Raw genomic sequence first — 22,831 nt, 5'->3', positions numbered from 1 at the left:
GTGTTGTGCTAAATAGAAATTAGTTCTCAATAGCATTATTAAATGTGGCCTTCATTTCCTTGCTTCTGATGGGGATGTTGTCTGCTTTTCTCACATTCCACTCTGAATAAATCCATTCTTTATATCTGCTGGTTTAAACCCATTGCAGCAATTGCAAAGGTCTGGAAATGTAATCTAAAGTATAATAAACCACACTCGAACCTTTCCAGCTTTAAGAAAGAATTCAGTTTGTAATGTAGTGTCATTGTTTTTGTAGCTCAGCATTAAATGGGACAGACGTGCCACTGAGTAGTCAGCATGTTACAGTCTAAAGTAGTTTCTGGCTTCCCATCCTCTGGATAAAGGGATATACAAGGGAATTTGTTACTTGCCAATGTCCCTCTTCAGTTTAACTAGGAGTTGCAAGAGGGTGACCAAGGTGACTAGCCCTGAATTTTTGTGTGGAAGTGCCAGCCTTCCACTTGGTACCCTCTGACAGCTTGGCAGAGATTGAGTTTGCTGTGGAATGGCAGGTATAACCTTGTGTCCTGACCTGTGGCACAACATAAAACAATGTATTAATTCAACTTGACTGGTACGTTTAACTAGCTTAAGCTACTTTTAGTCATTTTCTTTGTAGGTAACTGAGAATAGTACCATATTTAGATGAAATTGAGTTTTCAGTTCAAATTGCAGCTTAATGAATTGGAACTTTTAACTCTTAACTGTTTGAATCTATTTATAGAAAAGCCATCTCAAAACTCAGAGAACGAACAAAACTCTGTATCCCTGGAGGTGCTACTTGTTAAAGTCTGTCACAAAAAACGTAAGGTAGAGTATACAAATATTTAATTACCTTAACCTGCAATGTCAGCTGGGATGCTTGTTTCATTGTATATTGGTTAGTGAAAACTGGGGCAGCCTTACATGCTTTTAATCTCCAATAATCCTGCTGAGGTACTCAGTAAGTTTACTTGAGGATAAATAAAATGAATGTAATGTTTTGCTTGATTTGACTTTCTGATGGGTTAGGGAGGAAGTTTCCTCTCTGGATTAAATGAGTTGGATAAAGTCCATAAGAAAATGGATTGTACTGGAATATCTTTGACTTAATTGGCCTTTACATTCTCTGCTTGAGTTTTTATATCTGGCAACCATATCCACCCTTTTCAAGACTCTGTCTGGCTATCTAATTTAGATTTTAATAGCCCAAAAGAATCATGTGTCCATATTGCAACTAAAGCTTGTGATTTAGTAAGTGAAATCTTTGCAACCTTTACCTATAATATGTTGGAAAAAGTACCTATTTTTACAGTCTCTCTTCTAATTTTATCCATGAAGCTTAGACAAAATTGGTTTAGTTCATGTGGCTTTAATAGTTCCAGGGTATTTGTTTGAATTGACTTGAGATAATTGTGTAGTTGAAACTTGACTGCTTTCTTCTGTTTGAGATGAACCATTTGTTCATCCTAATGACAAAGCTGTTTCGCTAACATTATTTCTCACTTGCTTTTTTTGCTGAATGCACTGACTCTTACTGTGATACCACTTAATGGGTGCCAGTATCTCTCTGGTACTTGTTCATGTATGAACTTAGAATATTATTGACGCCGAGCCCAAAGCAGCCTTCACCCATTGTCACTACAAATGCATTTTTCAGTGGGGGTTGCTGAAATGAGGAACAAGAAAACTGGATGATTTTCCCCCTTTCGTATTGAAGAACATGTTGAGTGTGCTACTTTCCACTCCGTTTTCTATTACTTGTTTGTGGGATATGGACAACGTTGCCAAGGCCATTGTTTATTGGCCAACCCCAAATCCCCTTGAAGATAGTAGTGAGCCACCTTGAACACAGCTAAGTGGCTTGCCTGAGCTCTTTTGCAGGTAGTTAAGAGACAACCAAATTGCTGAGTCTGGAGTCACATGGAGGCATGGGGGAAAAACACGGACGTGGGACTAATTGGATGGCTCCAAACTGAGTGCTGAGTACAGAGTATGATGCCTGTGGAATTCCTGTACTACCTGCCTGGTCCTCTTTGATTGTCTGAAGGTCACCCATTGCTTTTCTGCGCACACTTTTAAGCTGTGGGGTGACCACCTCCTGAAATGGGGCATCCATGTAGTTCTTAGCCTCGCTGATACACGGTGATGACGTAAGCTGCTGCTTAAGCTCCAAAACCCAGAGCTCAGGCTCACCCAGCTGATCATACTTCCTGCTCATGTTTGTCCAGGAAGTTTCCGCAAGGTGCAAGATTTGTATTTGTCTTTGTGACGTGCCCTGCTGGCCTCTATTAATTAGCTCAACTTATCAGAAATAAATTTAACACTAATCCCTGATCGGGACAAAAAAAAAAAAAAAAAAATTCACCAGCTACTCACGTCATAAACCTGCATTTTACACCAGCTCCCAACAGAAGTGTTAGACACTTGCCTCTAACCGATCACTTGACCGGCTCAGTAAACACTATATTGAATAGATTTTGCTTCTAACTGTTTCACTGACTGCGTTTTAAGAACCAAGCCCATCTGACTAGCCACAGGCTGATATAACTGTTCCTTTTTCCAATATGTGCTTGAATATGTTGATAATTCTCTCGCCCGCCCCCCCCCCCCCCCTCTGTGTTGACCTCCCCACCCCCAGCCCATGCTATGTCAATTACTGGGGATTTCAGAACCCAAGGTCGGTAGCCTGCAGTAAATCACTTCATTCAGCAGCTGTTGTCTCAGCTCTAATTTGGTTTGAAAGTTAAGCTTTCCAAGTTTGTTATAATTACTTTTTTAAACTATTGTTGCAATTTGAGCAGATAGTCCACTAACTTGTTCATTTTCTTTTCAAGGATGTTAGTTGCCCCATCAAGCAAGTGCCTACAGGTAAAAAGCAGGTGCCTTTGAACCCAGACAGCAGCCAATCCAAACCAGGCAACTGCCCTTCCCTAGCAGTCCCTAGCAATGAGTTTGAGCCTAGCAACAGCCATATGGTAAAATCCTATTCATTGCTGTTCAGAGTGACCCGTCCAGGCAGGAGGGAGGTGAATGGATTGACCAATGGAGAAATTAATGAAAATATTGGTAAGTATGGTTTATCATGAGGCTGGGATGGGGTATTCATTCTAAGTGAAACTTGACTAAATAATTAGCATTGAGACTTTGGTCTTACTAAATCATCAGCAACTTCTGCTTATTCAGATTTAATTTAATAAAGTTTGAATGTCATCTTTTCTGCAAAAATTGTTAGTGCCTTGGTTTTGAAGCTCAAATATTCCTGGTTGAAAGAACTGTTTGGAAAGCAAGATGTTCCTTTCAAATTCTCAGAATGCTGTAGTTTACTACATTATTGAAGCCACCTTACGTTTCCAATGTGTGAAAGAATAAAAATCTTGTGTTTATAGAGACCCTTTAATTATCTCAGCCCTTCATAGCCAATGAAGTATTTTTTGAAGTGCAGTCACTATTTTAGGGAAACAAGCCAGCCAGTTTACACACAGCGCAAGGTCCAACAAATGGAGATAAATGACCAAAATTGTTTTTTGGTTGTCTTGAGAGAAATACATGTTTTTGGTAGAAATTGAAAGTACAACCTTCTGCTTCAGATGTGAATGCTACCACTGAGCTAAGGCTGACACTTGAGTGCCTCCATGAAATCAGCTTAAACCTTTGTTTTTTGGCAAGGTTGCCAGCAATCAAAGTTTAGTAAAGAAATTTGCATTGGTTTAGAGCACTTGAATTAAATGTTACAAGCCCTAGTTTAATAGTATTTTCTGCAGTGCGGTCTGTCTTAACATTTAAGCACTTATGAGCTGCTGCACTTTTTTTCATTTGACACTCTGTATTTCATCAGTCCCATTTAAACCAATATTCCCACCACCTTTTGATACTGTCAGCAATAAGAACTTCATGTGTTCTTGTTTACGAGTTCTGTTCTGGTAATTCAGTGCTGGAGTCAGCAGTGGGTGTAAAATGGAATAGGGAAACTGCTATGATCAAACTGGCCAGTCAGTTTTTCAGCGACTCTTTTCCCCCTTTATATATTCCCTTCCTAAAGTCTGTTACTTTTTTTCTTGGCCTTAGATTTATTAAATAGCTTAGACTGTTGCTCAGTTATTGTCTACTAAATATGTTACATTCTTGCTGGCTGTCTTAACTATTGTTCAGTAATTTTTAAGTTCTTGAGAACTAGTTTATAACTGGCTCCTACTAAGGTGCAAGTGTCACACATGGAACCATTAACAACAAAAATTCCTGCAAAACAGCATGTTCAATATTTCAAACTAAATGGGTTTGAGTTTGCAGCCAGCATTGTAATTTAATGCAATTTCAGTTTCTACACTGCCGAGTATGATTACACTGTTTCTGGAAAGTTTGCAGTTGTGCATGTGCTTAGAAATTAATGCATCAGTGTGCTGTTCTGATAACATCATGATCTTAATGGCAGAATGATAACTGAAATCACCACTCCTGATATAGTACTTTTGTTTTTAGAAGTAACAGATGAGCTTCCTAGTAGGCGAAAGCGAAATTCGTCTCACAAAGATGATGGGGAGAAAACCTTTGTAGCTCAGATGACCGTCTTTGATAAGAATAGGTAAGAACACAGCCAAGCTGTCAGTATGGAGTAATACATATTCTGCTTCAGTTGTGTCAGCATGGCAGACTAAGACCTGTATTCCACATTTATAAGGGTAGTGCAAGCTAAACCAGGCATATGAAAACTTATAAATGGAAATAATCTGAAGACGGGTCTTGATCCCAAGTGATGGGGCTGTGACTATTTCCTTTGGCAGATTGTCCCATTGTGGGATTGTCCTTGGGAAGAGAGGTTGTTGATAGGAAACAAATGGCCTTTGTAGTTTGTTTGGATAACTGCCTCTTGTTTTGTGTATGCTTTGTCTTTTGGTACGCAATAAAGGCCAACTTCTGTTCCAAACTGGTGGTCTGGCTAGGCTGGAATGTACAGTAGTTAATCAGGTTTGAAAAAGGTATGTGCTTGCTTGTCTAATAGGTTACTCAAATAAGGATCTAGGATAGTTTTTTTTTGACTATATTGGAACAACAAGCTTGTGCGTAAAATGTAGGAAGAGCAAGCTGTTGGTATTTATTCACTAGCGAAGAGAAAATGGCCATAAGCACCTCCACTTAACCAAATGGTTAGCAGTGGCCCTGAATGGTTGCCCACTTAACTCCATTAGCATCGTTTAACTGCTGGGGAAGTCATCATGCAGTGTTGAAATTCTACTTAAGCTAGTTAAACATTACCAGCTTGCAGATGGACTTAATGCAGAAGTACAGGATGCTGCTGAATTTGCTGACCTCCAGAGGGCTAATGGTTGAACCCTGAGCCAGGGAGAGGGAAATCAGTCAGGGTTTCTGCTTCTGATGTCTAACAGCTCCTTTGGGAATGTGTGCATTACTTCTGAGTGAACACTGGATCAGCCTTGGCTGTGCTTGCACATTGAGGTAGTGATCTTTGTTTGTAGAGAAGATAGCTCTCAGGTTTGGTAATTGCAAATCTGCCCTTTTGATGTCGTATTATTCAAAAGTGCTTGTGTCAGTACTAGGGCATTCATTTTTGGCAGATTCACTTGAGTTGCTGAGCTATTAAAAACAGAGCATCTGTTACTGTATAGTGCAAGGTCAATGAAGAATAGCTGCAAGGAGGGACATTTTTCACCTGTGCACAATGTAGTCCCTCCACTGGGTATGGAACTGGTTGGAGAGCCTCAAACTCTGTAGAGTTTTGGGAGCATTCTGGTGAACAGTATTTCTCTTCCCCCACCCCCTTCTGCATGAAATTATTCATGATGGCTTTGCATCAGTAGAGAATTGGGTTTGATTTGAGCATGGGTCCGAGACATTTTTAGCTGGCTGCATCACCCAGCCTTATTTGAATTTTAAAATCCAATTAGTTGAAAGGAGTTTTCTGTCTTCACCAATGTCTCTGGTCACTGGTGTCACTGTTACATAATTGGGTTTTGTGCAGTTAGTTGTGGTCCTCTGAATCTAACAGTGTTGATTTACAGGCGGCTGCAGCTCCTCGATGGGGAGTATGAAGTAGCCATGCAGGAAATGGACGAATGCCCTGTCAGCAAGAAAAGAGCAACGTGGGAAACCATTCTGGATGGGAAGGTATGTATTAATCCCCATGTCATTTCACTTCCACGTGTTGCAATGCTGAATTGGTGTGTTCTAGGTAAATCAAAAACTCTATTTGTTGTGACTGACTGACGGCCTCTTGAATGTCAGATTTTCAACTTGTCACACAGACGTAACACTAGCATTTCATATCGGCTGCTTGTTTTCTTTTCCATTTCCATTGTTGGCTGACCATCTCGACTTACATGCTGGCAGCAAGTTAAAAATCTGCCCATGGTTTCTTTTCTGATATCTAAAACTCAGCTTGTTAATAATTTGAAAGTTAACAACAGTGTCTCAAAAGTTTTTGCACTAATTAGTGTCTTGCTTTATATTTTACAGCGGTTACCTCCTTTTGAAACCTTTTCTCAGGGTCCTACACTCCAGTTCACCCTTCGATGGACGGGAGATGCTGCGGACAGATCCACAGCACCAGTTGCTAAGCCTCTTGCAACTCGCAATACAGATACCACAGCTGCAGAGACCAAGCTCAACTCGGTGAAACCAGCACAGACCCTTGGTAAGAGCCACCAGCAAACATAAGGCATGCTGCAAAACTTACTGATCTTCAGTCCATAAAGGTCTCATTTTCGATCCTGTAATATAGCTGTAAATGGCCATTGAGTTATAGATTTATCGTGGTCCAATTCAAATGATGGAACAAGCTGGTAGTCTGAACAGTCTACTCTTGTTTCTCTTTCATACTCTGCAGGAAAGGACTTGCTCCCTCACCACTGAATGAATACATTTTATAAAAATTATGCTTAGGATTTGGGCATCACTGACCAGGTTAGTACCTATTGGCCATTGGTAGTTGTCCTGAGAAGGTAGTGGCTGGGTGCCTTATGGCGATTTGATTCAACTGAGTGGCTCGTTTGACCACTTCAAAGGCAATTAAGTCAACCATGTTATGTAAGACTGGAGCCACATGGATGCAGGGCAGGTAAGTATGGCAGGTTTTCTTAAAGGGCATTAATGGGCTAGGTGGGTTTTTTTTTTAAACAATCCAACAGCTTTGTGGGCACCCTAACTGATACCAGCTTTTTATTTATTTCCAGAGTTTAAAAAACTATTTGATTCAGATTGTCAAATAGCTATTGTTCTCATTGCTAGTCCAGTAATGTACCCACTACGCTACTGTACCCTGTTGTCTGTGGTATGGTGAATGGAGGCATTTCTCTGTGGTGGGGAAGTGGTTTCAGACTCCCTGTGTGCCCCCACCCCCAGGGTTATTCTGCATAATCAGACACCGAATTGTCCTTAAAAGCGTGATCCAGTGCATCTTCAGCTGAAATACAAATGAAGGAATTTTGCATTTAGCAGACATTTGCATTTAGCAGATGGGATGTGTGTAGAAAATTGCTGTTTGCTATCTAGTAAAGAAAAATTTGCATTTTATATGATACCTTTGGTGTCCTTGGTCTGTGATTTCACTACTGCTGAGTTATTTTTAAGTGCTGTAAGCATCATTGTTGGAAAACATGGCCAATGTGTGCACAATATGGCTCACAAATAGCAGTGAGGCGAATGTCCAGTTGATCTTTTTGGTGATGTTGGTTGAGGGGCAAATGTTTGCCGGGACACCAGGGAAGCGTGCCCTGGCTTTTAAACCTTTACTTTCACCTGAGAGCAGAAAGGACCTCAGATTAATGCCTTACCTGAAAGATTATCTCAGTACATTATTGAGGGAGCACTGAATCAAAGTATCGGCCTGGATGACGTGAAGTCCTGGAGTGAGTTTGGAACCAATAATTTTGCCTGTGGTGGGGAGACCACTGCCAGCGAGCCAAACTGACAGTTCCTGCAGGCACAGACTGAAGTGTAACTGCTTGGTATTAATGCATACTTTGCTTGCACAATCGTGCCTAATTTGAATTGCAGTAGAAAGGGTTTCTCTTGCAGAATTGTTTGGTTTAACAGTTCAAATGTTTAGACGGGAATTAATTTCTTTAGGAGTATATGCTCGGTGCTTGTCAAATCACGTTGTTTCAATCTTGTCAAATTGAACACATGTAATTCATCAGCTTGGCCTATGTAATATAGTCCATCCTCAATTTGATGAAGCTTGCCTGTTACTGCTTTAATTGTATTTCCATTGGAAATGCAAATTTGATCATACCTTTGCATCAGATGTACCAACAGTGATTTATTATTATTATTAAATGTAATTCTGACCTGGTTGAAACTAAATATGTGCATTGTAGGCAAGTTTGTTCAGATTGCATGAAGTGCTACATTGTGGAGTTACAGACTTGAGATTCTGTACAGCCAATTCTATTGATTGAAGAATGAATGTGCACAAAAGGATCCTGCAGCTTGCATCGCCTGTTGTATCTTCCACTGTTTGTTTGACAAAGTACACAGGGATCCAGGAAGAGCAAACTAAATTCACATTAGTGTTGTACTGGTTAATAATTAACTCTAAAGAAAGGAAACTATAGTTAATTGAACCAGGTGTACAAATTGGTCAGGAAAATAAAACTGATTTGTAAAGAAATATGAAAAGGAGAGCAGCTAAAGTAAATGTTGCTTAGAGGCAGAGATGGGAGAAATTATCATGGGGAATGAGGAAATGGCAGATGGTGAACAAATATTTGGTTTCACAGTAGGAATTGAATGGGCCTTAAGAGGAATAAACTTGCAGGGCTACAGCGATAGAATGGGGAAATGGGACTGACTGGATTGCTCTGTAGAGAATTGGCATGGACTTGATAGGCTGAATGGCCTCCTGTACTGTAATGACTGACTTTTAAGACACAATTACATACCATAACTAGAGGGCAATCATAAGAGTGAAGAACTTAAGGGTAACTGATAGCAGAGCAAAAGTATCAGAGAAATTTAAGGGACTAAAGCTGTAATATCCCCAGGACCTGAGCCTACATCCGAGGGTTCTGAAAGAGAGCTGCAGCGATGGTGGGTGCACTGGTTATGATTTTTCAAAATGCCCAAAATTCTAGAACGGCCCCAGTCGATTGAAAGCTAGCAAATGTAACACCATTATTCAAGAAAGGAGGGGGACAGAGAAAATGGGGAACTACAACCAATTAGCCTGACGCCAGCCATTGGGGAAAATGCTGAAATCTGAAGGAAGTCTTAACAATACACCTAGAAAATAATGGTGGTATCAGCCATGCTTGACAAAAGGGAGATTGTCTGACGAATTTACTCATTTTTTTGAGGATGTTACTAGTAGGGTAGATAAAGGCAAATCAGTAAATGTAATATACTTTTTAAAAAGGCATTCAAGTGTGTGCCACACAGAACGTTAACATGCAAGATATGGGCCCTTGGAGTTGGCGATGATATATTGGAATTGGAGGATTAGTTAACAGACAGGAGAGAGTAGGGATAAAGGGCATTTTCAAGTTGGCAGGCTATAACTATTGGAATCCTGCAAAGATGGACCCTCAGTTATTTACAATCCATATTAATGACACGAACAAAGCGACTGAGAGTAGTGTATCAAAGTTTATTCAAGGTAGAGTTGAGCATATTTTTGATAGGCAAGGAAGTTGAGAGCTATGGGAAGCAGGTGGCAAAGTGGAGTTGAGACCACAACCAGATCAGCCATGATCTTAATGAATGGCAGAAGAGGCTTAAAGGGCTGAATGGCCTCCTCCTACTCCTGCTGCTAAAACCTATGTTCCGATGTTCGCTGATGATGCAATACTAGGTGGGAATTAAGCTGTAAGGAGGATGCAAAGAGGCTCAAAGGGATATGGTTGAGTTAAGTGAGTGAGCAACAAGGCAGATGAAGTATAATGTGGGGGAAACTTGAAACTTTTCATTGTTGTTTTATGACATGTTTCTCGTGTGTGCGCGCGCGCACAAGAACTAAAACTAGCAGAAATCTGAAAGTTCTGTACAAGAATTCCTGTTGTATTTCATCCTGACTATTGATTCCCACTTGCAGTTTATTTGTGCTTGATTGTAAACAACTTGCTCTGAAGCTTTTTCATTTCTGAATTTGAGTGAATTCAAATTTAGATCTTGAGCCAATTCAAAGTAAGTATTGAATTGCAATTTTCTATTTTTGGACTTTTCCCCCGCGGTTTACTTAAATCAATGGATAATTGTCCAAATGGCAAACATTTGTGAAACTGCTGTTCTGTGCATTTGCTTTACTGCGAATGTTTTCTTTCATTGACCTCTCTCCAATTGGATTTTGTGTGTGTGATCATTGAGTGACTAAAATTTAGAGAGCTCTCTGCTGTATTTATAAGAGCTGTGTCAAGGATTTTGTTGCATTTGTGGCCATTGGCAGGGGGTATTGATTTTTCACCCAATCTCCCTCCCATTTTTTTATTAGAGCCAGTTTAAAGAGCAAATACTCTTGGGGCAGGTATAGCTTTAAATTGGGAATAAAGTTTACCCCTACAATCTGCTTTAGCCCTAACCTAAATGCCATTTGCTGCACTAATTTAATTTCTATTTCAACTCTGCCAAATCTCCCCTTGTTCTCCTTGAAGCAAAGCGATTAACCCTAACCTTGTAACTAAAATCCCCCATCCCTGGAACCATTCTAGTAAATGGTCTCAAAGAATAAGTTGTCATTTATATTGCACTTTTCATGATCTCAGGATGTCCCAAAGCACTTTAGTCAATGAAACACTTTTTTAAAGTGTTTCATTGACTGATATAGGAAACACAGCAGCCATTTTATGCACAGCAATGTCCCTGAAACAGCAGTGAAATAAACAATCAGATCATCTGTTTTAGTGATGTTGGTTGAAGGGCCAATATTGGCCAGGATACTGGAAAAAGTGCTCCTGCTCTTCGAATAGTGTCACAGGATCTGTCACAGCAACCTGAGAAGGCAGGCTGTCTCATCTCAAAGATGAGACATAAGAACTGTTAGATAACATTATCACTGAAGAACAACTGGGAGTAGTACTTTTAAATAAACCTACTTTTTGAAACAAGCAGATGCATGTGGGACAGAATCAGCAGTGAGAGCAAGTGTGAGTCATGGGGAGTGTGAATGAGAAATTCCAAATGAACACTTCTTTTTTTTTAAATGCACAGCTGTAAAAGATTCTCTGACAACTGAACTTCAAACTAAAAAAGAGCAAGTTTCAGTGGAGCCACGACAGAAATTAAGGATATTTTATCAGGTACAGTAGTGTTTGTCATGCACAGGTTTGCTGGGGAAATGGGTACTATATGGGCCACAGATGAGTTTGAATGCTTGGCCATAATCCACTCTGTTGCATCCTGAATGGGGGAGTAGGAGTGCTTGTCGTGTAGCATAATTCTTCAACCTTGTTCTGCCAATAACATCAATTCACACAGATCATGCAAGGAACTAAGATTGTTTGCAAATATTCTGCTTCAATACAATGCAACCTCTCTTGGAGGTGACTTGCCCTTAACAACCAGCTTACTCTCTTACCTTCATAATCCCCTTATTCTTCGCTCCCAGACCAAACATGAAATGGCTGCTTATCTCAAAGGATATCCTCCCTCAGATGAATGTAAAACTGCTCACCAGTAGGCCTGTAGCACATGCTGTGATCTGACAGAGTCTACTTACAATTTGATTCAGTTCATACTTAATTAAGTTTTCATTTTGCATTGATTTCTGCCTAGGTAGCTAGGTAAATCCAACTATTTGAGCTTTCTATCTACTGTAATAGGACATGTCTTATTTACAGTGAAGAAAAAATGGGAGTCAATTAGTTTATTAATTATGCAACTGCTTGGTAGGTTAAATAAATTTCCATTTTATTAATGCTATAAAGCATTAGATTTTTCAGTTTGGTATCTCCTGGATACCGAGCTGATGGATTGAATCTTGTCAGTCATGATGTGTGACAAGTCAGGTTTAAAGCAAAAGATGTCTTTCAGCTTCTTTTAACTATTTGCGTTTATTTTTGCAGTTTCTTTACAACAACAATACACGCCAGCAAACTGAAGCCAGAGATGACTTGCACTGTCCTTGGTGCACGTTGAACTGTCGGAAGCTGTACAGTCTGCTTAAACACCTCAAGCTTTGCCATAGCAGATTCATCTTCAATTACGTGGTGTGTGATCTTTATTAGAGCCTCGTTAAAGGAATTTGAAGCTATCTGAGAGTAGTCATGATCTCAGTTCTTTCTCTTGGCAATATTTATTCTTTTCCTTGTTCGCAGTCTTGGATTTTATCCCAAGATGAGCTAACAACCTCATTCATGCTATCTCTAAGACCACATTCCCACCTTCATAATTTTGCCCCTGTCCTCAGCTCATCTGCTGAAACACTCATTCATGCTTTTGTTACTCTCTAGGCTCAACTATTCCAAGGCAATCCTGGTTGGTTTCCTACATCCCACCCCTGTAAACTTGCAGTCATCCAAACCTCTGCATGCAGCCCCTGTCTTTGAAGCAAGTCTCATTCCCTTATTACCACTCTGCTCGTTGACCTACGTTGGCTCCTGGTCAAGCAGTATCTTGACTTTAAAATTCTCATCCTTGTTTTCAAATCCCTCTATGGCCTTGCCACTCCCTAATTCTGTAATCTCCTCCAGCCTACAACCATCTGAGATAATTGTGCTTCTGTAATCCTTCCCTCTGGTGCGTTCCCAATTATAATTGCTCCACCATTGGTGGCCATGCCTTCAGTTGCCTATGTCCCAAGCTCTGGAATACCTTCCATACATTTCTCTATCTTGTTTTCCTCCTTTCACGGCAATCCTTAAAAACTACCTCTTTGACCAAGCTCCTCCCAGTCATCCTAATATCTCTATGTGGCTTGGCTTCAGAGCCTGAAGGAGAGTCATGTGGACTCAAAGCATTAGCTGTTTCTCTCTCCACAGATGCTGTTGAGTTTTTCCAACATTTTCTGTTTTTATTGTTAAATGGAATGTGGTTAATTTTACAGCAGTGCATTATTCCAGAAGCCTGCTTCTGTCTTAGTGTTATAATGCTTACCTTGACTGTTCTGTAGAATTCTTCATGACTAACACTGGTTCATAGAACTTTTAATTTTTGGTATTTCTCTCTAGCCTCATCCTAAAGGTGCTAGGATAGACGTATCCATCAATGAGTGTTATGACGGTTCGTATGCAGGAAATCCTCAGGATATTCACTCCCAGCCTGGGTTTGCCTTTAGCCGCAATGGTCCTGTGAAAAGGACGCCAGTGACTCACATCTTAGTCTGCAGGTAATGACACAAAGGTGCCCTCCTAGTTCAAAGAGATGCATGCAAGTTGCCACAAAGGTGCAGCAGTAAATATTTGCGATTTATAATTGGGCTGATTTCTTATTTGATCTTACCAACTGCTTGGAGAACCGCATTGCCATGTGACCATTGGCATTAAGTGACTTGGTTACATGCTATGGAGCATGTGTGGCATACACTGGCCCCATTAACATACTGTGTCTGGCGTTCTCCTTTTAGGTTTATCCAGCAATGAAGTAAACAGCGCTAAGAAAACTGAAATGGGACAAAACAATGTGTAAAAATATAATTCCAGTAAAATTCTGTTGCCTTGCTGTTTGGGTTTTGGGCTGTAAGTGACCCTTGAGTCACACTGGTGTAAACTAATTCAGGGTGGGGAATCAAATATTTTCCTAGTAAATTACTGGCAAACACTGGTGTGATCATCCCAGTGCTTTAAGTTGGAGAGTAATCAAATGACAAGGAGTGAAATCTAAGTGGAATTTTAGGTGTCATGGCCACCTTGAAGAGTTCAGGATTGACCTGAGAATTGAGTAACCGAGTCGAACATGCTGTCCCCATTGTCTTGTTTCAGCCCAGTTGAGAAGGGAGCTCTGGGGAGTCAGTGTGAACCTTCACTGGCATTTGGGTGCACCAGTGTGGTGTCATCAGACTGCTACCACAGGCCACTTCTGAAGCTCTCATTGGCCTATTTGGAGACACTGCCTGGTATAACCTTAAGTCATGCAGAACAGAAGATCTCCGGTTCAGTGGGCAGTTAATTGATCTCACAATCAGGAGATGGAGTGATTAGCCCCTCTAAACCTGAGCTATATTTGGCCCCCAGTCCTCTGGAAATGTTTTGAGTTGGTAGCTTCAAGAGAAGGAGGCAGAAAGTATTAGTCACAGTAAAAACAAGCAAGTCTATGAATATCTTAAAGCATGTTTTGGGCCTGGGAAAGAAAGGTGCTTCCTCTGGGTATAAAACCTTTAATTTGTGTGCATATTGGAAGATGTCCATCAAGACCAGCCCATTCTAACCCTTTTCTAACTTTTATTTAAGGCCGAAACGCACTAAACCCAGTCTCTCTGAGTTCTTGGAGTCTGAAGATGGGGAAGTGGAGCAACAGCGGACCTACATTAGTGGCCACAATCGCCTTTATTTCCACAGTGACACTTGTCTCCCCCTCAGACCACAGGAGATGGATGTGGACAGTGAGGATGAAAAGGACCCTGAGTGGCTGAGAGAGAAGACCATTACAGTTAGTGTTCAATACTTTCCTCCATCAACACACTGCCATACAAAAGTAACATTTGGGGGTGGGTATGGGGCATACTGAGATTGAGAGTTTTAAAAACATGTACGTTTTTTTTTGGTTTTTCATTGAATGTCAGGTAAGAAAATGACATCTGTTCTGCCCCACCTAGGCTGATTTCTATTCTCTCTCTTCCATTCCCCCCCCTCCCCGACTTTTTCTGAAAGGCGGTGACTGGTGTTGAGGGTTTGGCCTGTTGCTGACACCTTGATCTATGTGTCACATGAACATTTGGTCTTGTTTCGGGATAGTGGGGTAGAATTGCAACTTGGACTGGCCCTGCCCTTGTTCAGCATCCCTGAAGGGTTTATTGTCTAACATAACAGCTGCAGAAGCTCCAGATAAATCTCTCCAGTGCCTGTGCAGTATTGGAGCTAGTTGTGTGATTTAAATTCAGCTCACTTGGCATGGGCTGAAAATTGAACCTGGGATCTTAATAGTCTATGGTGCTACTGCAAGAGACGCTGCAAGAAATTGATGGGCTTCTACGATATAAACCTGTTTTTGTCCAAAGTATACTGACTTAAATATGAGTTTAGTGGTATTGTATCACAGTACAATTTTGTGTTGATTTATACTGTAACATTTATTTTCCAAGGACACTTTTGTTATCTTGGCATCAGGCAGGCTTTGCAAAAAATTTTGAATTGGTGTTTGAGCTTTGTTTTTTTTCTTTTACCATAGCAAATCGATGAGTTCACTGATGTTAATGAAGGAGAGAAAGAAGTAATGAAACTGTGGAACCTGCACGTTATGAAGCACGGGTAATTTGTAGATCCTTTTACACTCCGTTGGCTGGTCTGTTTGCTGTAGGGTATGGTATTGGGATGATAATTTCTGAAGCCAGCAATGAATTCACTACTAATCTGGATGCAACTTGAATTGTTTAATGTTTGAAAAACCCAAAGATGGAATTACTTCATTGTTTTTACTTTCAAAATATAAATTCAACAGACAACATAGAAATTTGTTTTGTGGCAACCCAGGTCTTTTTGATTAAACATTTCACACATAGCCATTAATTTGAGGAACCAACTTTTTCTTTGTTTCAGCTGAGGTAGTGTTTCCAAAGAGGAATTGGATCAATTCCTGATTTATAGGAGTGTGCAGGGAAAGGGATAAAGTAGAAAATACTCCTGTTAAATGGGAATATCTGCAGTTCCTATGTCCCAATGTGAGATATTCTGGCTGAGGAAATGAACTGCATTGGAATAGGAATCGCTCTATCAACAGCATATATAGCTACTTTATGGTGTAGTGAATTACCTTGCAAATTAACCAGTTACTTGGAGGGTTTTTGGTCAGCTCACCTCCTGTCAGAAGTAAACAAAGAGTAACAGGAATTACGAGTGGTTGAGTGGTATTGAAATGGGATTTTTTGGGTGGATGTAAAAGATCATGTTGTATTTTATTTAAGAGCAGGGAGATCATTTTGTATCTTGGACCAGCATCCACCTCTCAACTAACATTATCCAAGCACCTTAAACTGGTGTCTTCTCATATGTTTGTGGGTTTTTCCTATGTACAAAATTGGCCTTTATATTTGACAGAATACAGTCTGCACTTGAATTAGATGTTTAAGCAATATTTTTCCTGAACCAGAAATAAGTGATTGCCAGCCAAGAAAGCCTATGTAGACTTTAACTGTGTGTGGCCTGTCAAACAATGCACATAATCTGTCATATTTGCAATACAGCACATTAAGCCCATTGAGCCTATGCCAACTCTGTAGTGCAATCCAGTCAGCCCCATTTTCCTGCGCTATCTCTGAAGCCTTGCAAGTTTTATTTCCCTCATATATCCATTTAATTTCTACTGTGAAGACAGACACAAAACATTTGTTCACTGTCTGGACCATTTCCTTGTTCCCCATGATTTCTCCTGTTTCTGCCTCTGAAGAACCAATGTTTACTTTTGCTTCTCTCCTTTTGTATAAAGTTCTTGCAATCTATTTTTTATATTCCTGTCTAACTTGTGCACCTGGTTCAATAAACTAAAGGAAGGCAACTATAAATATTAACCATCTAATGTGTATTTAGTTTGCTCTTCTTGGTTGATGAATCTGCTGTTAGTAATGTTTGAAGGAGGAATGTTGTACTCCACTCCTGGAGTTGTGATGCAGGGCTGGTAACAGCCATTGACCCTTCACAACAAACAGGGTCTCATTTTAATGTCTTCTCAAAAGGGCCACACACCTGACTATGTTCCATTGTGGTATCAGCCCAAACTTGCCTGCTCTGGTCTCAGAATAGTTTCAATCCACTGCTGCCCAATTGAGATGAAAATGCTACCAACTAAGCTAAGCTGGCACTTTAGTTGTGATTGCTACTTTGTTAGCCTACAGTCCACTTGCCTGTTGCACTAACCTACTTCAACGAGCGTTTGAACATCACCCTGACCACTGAGTAAATTCACTCCTTGTATTCTATATAAAAGCCAGAATGTCCAAGGTTCCATCCCTGGTCCGTAGTATCAGCCAGCTCAGCACTTAGTGTTATAGTCAAACTCCATGTCCCTGGAGTGAGGAAGGAGGAGTAAGCACTGACCCCTGCTGGAAATTATACCTCTAGATTCAATTGTGTGGATTGAAACTTATCTGTTCTGTAAGGCAGTATATATTAATAGACTCTTCATTACTCTCTGCAGGTTCATTGCTGACAATCAGATGCATCAATCCTGCCTGCTCTTCGTAGAGACTTGCGGACCAAGAATAGTTGAGAAAAACCTCTGTCGGAACTTTCTGCTTCATTTAGTTAGCATGCACGACTTCAACTTAATTAATTTAAACACCATAGATAAAGTAATGGCCAGGCTCAGTGAGCTGCAACAGAAGCTGCAAAGAGATTATTCTGCTTTAAAACTGAGACAGGAGCCCACGGACGAGAGTCGGCCAAACAGCGAAGACAGTGGTACAGGCACGAGAGACAGAAATTCAAGCACTGACAGTCTCTCCTCAGGAGTCACCAAACAGAGCAAAAGGCACAAGCTCTGAAACTAAATCATTCGCCCCGTCTTTTCTCCCTCCCCCTTTTTTTGCCCCACATGTCATCCTGCCCCTTTCCCTACCTGGACACAGTGGATAGTCACTGAGGAGAGAAGGGGCAAAACAAGATTGTTCCATAAACGTTGAAATCTACCGAAACTCCAAGTGGACACTGGGTTAATCAGTAACAGTGAAACAAGACAACAGTGTTGTATTAAGATTCTTTATTCTTGTAAATGTTGGTGTTGAATTAATTTAGTGGATGGAGTACAATTTAAAAAAGACATTGCATTTACCACAGTAAACTGAACAAGCACAGTTCAGCTAGCTGCAAATGTTTTTTTGTGCGAAATCATTCTTTCTTGAAGACTTATTTTGGCTACAAAACCAAATCTTTCTCTCAACATCCACATTGGCAGTTTAAAAAAAATATATTGTTTTAAAATCTTTCTGAAAAGTTTTGTCAAAGAAACCTCAAAAGGATAGGGTTTCACTTTACATTCTCCATTTTTGAAAAAAGCATGTACTTTAGATGAAGTATGCTATATAAAACCATGAGTGTAACAAAACCTTCTGTTTTTTAAAAAAAAGTGCAATTTAAATAGTGGATGAAGTTTGCGTGTGTATATCTCACGGTCTTAATCTCCTTTTGACACAGGAGAGCACTTCTCTGTTCCTGTTTGGAAGGACTTTTTTTTTTAAGTGTCTTTATATCCTGTTCCAAGATAAAACGTCTATTTTCTTTCCCCACACCTCTCTTATAGCTAGTGTCTGTTCTTACTGGCAGATCTGTGCATTCATTTTGTTGCTTTCTGTTTGTTGTCTAGTCAGATTTGCATGCACATGTGGTTGATGTGCTTCATCTGCACTGCTGCTCTTTTTTAATGGCATAGGAGGGGTTGTACATTTTTTGTTGCGTTTCACCAATGCCTTTGTTCTGAATACATCTTTAAGACTGTCTTATTGACAGAGACTTTGGTGAAAGTATGTACAAGGGAGGATGGGGTGGGGTAGTCAGCTTGAGCATTGGTGGTGCTGTCATTCTAGAGGGGTTGGGGTGGAAATGCACAGCAAGACTTGGGCCAGGAATACTTATTACACTCTTTATGCAGTATTCTGAGACACTTTTTATTTTCCTGTTATCAATACACAGGGTATTTATTGCAGGAGACACTTAAAAAAAAAAACACGGCTGGAAGGTATGTATTATACGCAGTATTTTGCCATGTTAGAGCGCACAGTCATTTGTGCAAGTAGAACACATTTTGGAGTAATGTAAATGTTTACAGTTTTTTTCCAATGGAAAGCGATTCTTCACTACTGGTGCAGTACCAGGGATGCAGGTTTTTAAACTCAGTAAGCACTGTGGGCCGAGTGACATTATCATCTCGGATGTTTATTTTTAAAACTCCCATAAAGTGTGCGTATTTTTCTTTTTTAAAAAAAACTTATTTAAAATGAGGGGGAGGGGGCTTCTGTTTACCAATATTACTTTGAGCTACAGATTTTTTATATCCCACTCAAGTCACTGACTTTTTTGCAGCGGTAACAGTATGCATTTCTGTGAATCTTTTTTAAACATGTTCTTCTCTTTATCTTGAAGAGTGTCTGTTTAGCCTGTGCATATCTTGTCTGTGGCTTTGATCTGCTAATGCTGTGCACATGTAAATTAGAATTTTTTGTATTTTGGGTTGGGGTGCTGTAGTGTGTTTTCCTGCTGCTAATGTCTCTATCTTAGCAAAGTAATTTTACTCTCCTGCCACATGCTGGCATGGTCTGCACAATTTGACAGCCCGAGATTTTGAATTAACGCTGGAAATTTTGGATTTCATGAAATTTTACACTGACTTCCTTTTAAAAACAAACCCGCACTTTCCTGTCAGCTTTTGTAACCAAACTGGTCATTGAAATGTTAATGGGTTTTTCTATTTAAAAAGAAATAAAAATAAGTCATTTTCCTACTTCAAATTGCCTGCAATTGCCAACCTTGCAAAAACATGTTTAAATTAAAATGGTAATTTAGAAATTGAGATTTAAAACCCCTTAATGAAGCTGAGCTTGAGTAACCCTGAAATGGCGCAGCAATGCTGATGTCAAATTGTGGGTTTGAACATTCTGCTTTGCAAGTAAGTCATCAAAGGAAATTAAGCAAGGCTGTTACTGAATTTTGGAAAAAAAAGTATAGCCATTTTCTTCAGTTTACTGCCTTCTCTTTGATTTCTGCTCCTTGTGCTCAGGATAGCACCAGGGAATGACTCTTTAGTGCAGCAAGTGTTTGTCTCATCACCTCTTTGATAACTGCAAGTTCACACGATGCTCCCTTTCAGCATTGTGAAGTACAATTTTTAATTATTTTGGTGCGCTAGTTCTAATACAACAACACTTCCTGGCGGTTTGTACAGTTTAAAGGTTGTGATAGTTTTTAAAATCCTTATCCAATCTCTGGATCAGTAAGCTTTACTTGAACAATTGGAGGTGTGAGTAGTCCAATTTGGTGCTCCCTTTATTTTTTTTTAATTGCTTGTTAAGGGAATAACTTGTGTTTGCTTGGTTCTTGCAGCTGACAGTCAACTTGATGTAAAAGTTTACAGGATCACAAACAAATGTCATTTTTTAACTCTGGTGCTTGCAAATTACAGAATAAAAAGCATGGACATAAAATTGGACATCTATGATCAGGGACAATGTAGAAAATGTTAACCTGTCTTAACCCATGTTGGGGGTGGCTGTGTGCAGGCATATTTAATATTGCTGCAGCCATTTTTTTTCTGTCCCTTCACACTCTTTCTGGGGTGCGGTTCCACAGGGGCTAGCTAACATCATTGCCTCTCTTAAATGGATGCTATTCCTCTTGTCTTTGTAGCTCACTGTGCCCCCTCTCATGTCCACATATATGTACATGGACTATGGTGATTAAGAGCTGGATCTAGGATGGCTTTCCACCTCCAAATCTCCAATTCTGCTACCATGTACAAACCCCTCTCAGACCAGAAATCTCAACTTGGGACCTTGCTGACCTGCGTTGCTCAGTAACTGTCTGGAAGGTGCTGTAAACTGACTGGAACTAGGTTTATTTTCTTGCCTATTTGGGGTAGTTGTAAGTGAAGTAGTTTTTTAGTGGAACCTGGAAGGAGTGAGTGGCAGCGAATGAGCTCAATTACATTGACGTCTCAATGGATAGTGTATGCGGCATTGTAGGACGAGGGAAAGGCATAGATTTGATAATGACGGCTTGAGTTGCTGTATTTATGCAACTAACCAGATGCTCTGTTTTGAGCAGAGGTGTTCAGATGCTCATGTAGCATTTGAATAGCAGCTATGGTCATTTGTTAGAAGTGAGGCAAGTGCAAACCATCTATAGATAAAATGTGCCACTAAAGGAGGTCAGGCTGGTGGTACCAGATCATCTCTGAATTGAGGGGCTCGAGGAAAATCTTATGGGAGCTGTCTGGTTGCTGGAGCTTCATTGCTGTCCTTGGGTGGTGGGCGAGTGAGTGAGTGATTGAAATGCATTTAAATTTTGCCTACCCCCTCTATCTTTATTCTGCATGTAATTCTTGTATGCCAGCCTGTTTGCCACAGAAATTGGCATAATTGAACATAATACCTCTCCTCACTAGCTGTACCATGTTCAGATAGTTACTAGAAGTGTGATGGGGCGTGGGAAGGAACAGCTAAACGTTGGCCACTGAGGCTAATAGTGGCAGCTCTACTGTCACTAGCTGAGATTGCCAAATGTGGGATCTTGTAAAACAAGAATGGACCATTAGCAAATTTATCTACTAACCCATTAGTCTCAATTTTTCTACCATAACTTCTAAAGTTTTCTCAACCTGAAGAACTACCTCACCATAGTCGTTTCATGGAGAAAATGGAATTACGTGAATGGGATTTGCAAAGGCATAATGTAGAATAAAAAAAACACTATGGGTTGCATTTATCTACCCTTCTGTATTGATTGCTTAGACCCTAGAGATTTTAATGCCATAAGAGGACATTAAGTTCCCTCCACCAAATCACATTGGCGAACCAGCTGAATACAATACTTGAGCAATTTTTGTTTCTGCTAGCTCCTGAATTGTCCAAATTTTTATTGAATTAATTTCCACGGCCGGCGTGGTGGGACGATAGCCTGAACCATCTGCTTACCATACTCAGCAATATCCCAGCTGTTGCACAAGCCTATTTGGCTCATCTCACGTGCTAGTTCTTTTAGCTGGAGTTCTTAGTCCCAGTTTCCTGTCCTTTTCTCAATGCTTGCTAATTCCCTATCAAAGGATGACTTCAGCATCAGTATCTAGTTTGGTGTTAAAACATTCCTCACGTTCTGATTTTCGGGGAGGAAAAATATTGATTTCTAGCAACTAGTGTAAATGCATTTACCCTCCACTTGCCAGAGGAAGTAAACACCCTTATCCTCAATGTTTTGTAGCCTTCAACCACTTTTTGTTCTAGGGAGATAAGGCACCAATTGTTCAAATATTTTCTAAATGCTGGCATTATTCTAGATTAGCTGTACCCCTTGATTTGATATTCATAAGCTGGTATTACTCCTAGGGCCATTGTATTTTGACCATTCTGATGTTGTCTCCTGAATTCTAAAGGCTAGCATAGAAGTTCAGATTTCGCTTTTCACCCATCGCACTGGTACCATTAACACCCCTTAGCACCAAATGTATTTTGTATATCAGTTATGTTCTCTATCAGATTGACATTACCAAAACACCATTAAGCATTGATATTCTAAATTCATGTCCTAGCTTTATTTTATCTATAATGTTTATATGCTCCCAACAGTCTTTATCGTGAGGGTTAACTTAATACAAATGGCTAACCTCCCTCTGGACTTGCTGTAGATGGTTAGATTTCATTTTTCTAATTTGCATATGGCACAGATTCAGGCCATTTGACCCCTGGTGCACAAGTGCTCCTTTTTAAAAAATAAATAAATCAGCAAAATACTGCAAATGCTGGCAATCGAATAAAAACAGTGCGCTGGAAATACTCAGGTCTAGCAGCATCAATGGAGAGAGAAAGAGATTAACATTGAGACTCAATGTTAACTCTTTCTCTCTCCATAGATGCTGCAAGACCTGAGTATTTCCAGCACCCCCCCCACCCCACAGTTTATATTTTATGAAATATATCTTGGGTTTTACTTGCCACTTTTTTCAATGCCCTCAATTTCCTAATTTTATCCTTGAACTTGGTATACTCGTAGGGCTTACACAGTATTGAGGTCTTTATTTGACATAAGTTCCCCTTTGTTTTTCTCATAATCCT

General features: G+C 40.1%; 1 protein-coding gene across 1 annotated transcript in view; it reads left to right on the top strand.

The window, feature by feature from the left end:
- suz12b (SUZ12 polycomb repressive complex 2 subunit b) overlaps nucleotides 1–18,155 on the top strand; it is a 45,518-nt gene extending 27,363 nt beyond the window's left edge. Inside the window, exons 6-16 of the mRNA XM_041217330.1 lie at nucleotides 725–810; nucleotides 2,817–3,048; nucleotides 4,459–4,561; nucleotides 5,997–6,102; nucleotides 6,451–6,628; nucleotides 11,137–11,225; nucleotides 11,991–12,134; nucleotides 13,095–13,252; nucleotides 14,313–14,511; nucleotides 15,250–15,329; nucleotides 17,212–18,155. Of these exons, the coding sequence (XP_041073264.1) occupies nucleotides 725–810; nucleotides 2,817–3,048; nucleotides 4,459–4,561; nucleotides 5,997–6,102; nucleotides 6,451–6,628; nucleotides 11,137–11,225; nucleotides 11,991–12,134; nucleotides 13,095–13,252; nucleotides 14,313–14,511; nucleotides 15,250–15,329; nucleotides 17,212–17,557 (1,721 nt within the window). The 3' untranslated portion in view covers nucleotides 17,558–18,155. The remainder of the gene's footprint in view (nucleotides 1–724; nucleotides 811–2,816; nucleotides 3,049–4,458; nucleotides 4,562–5,996; nucleotides 6,103–6,450; nucleotides 6,629–11,136; nucleotides 11,226–11,990; nucleotides 12,135–13,094; nucleotides 13,253–14,312; nucleotides 14,512–15,249; nucleotides 15,330–17,211) is intronic.
- Nucleotides 18,156–22,831: the final 4,676 nt, after the last annotated feature.

This window comes from Carcharodon carcharias, chromosome 22 (assembly GCF_017639515.1).
Source record: "Carcharodon carcharias isolate sCarCar2 chromosome 22, sCarCar2.pri, whole genome shotgun sequence".
Classification (NCBI taxonomy): Eukaryota; Metazoa; Chordata; class Chondrichthyes; order Lamniformes; family Lamnidae; genus Carcharodon; species Carcharodon carcharias.
Note: the sequence above shows the minus strand (reverse complement) of the source record. Positions and strands in the feature narration are given on the sequence as shown.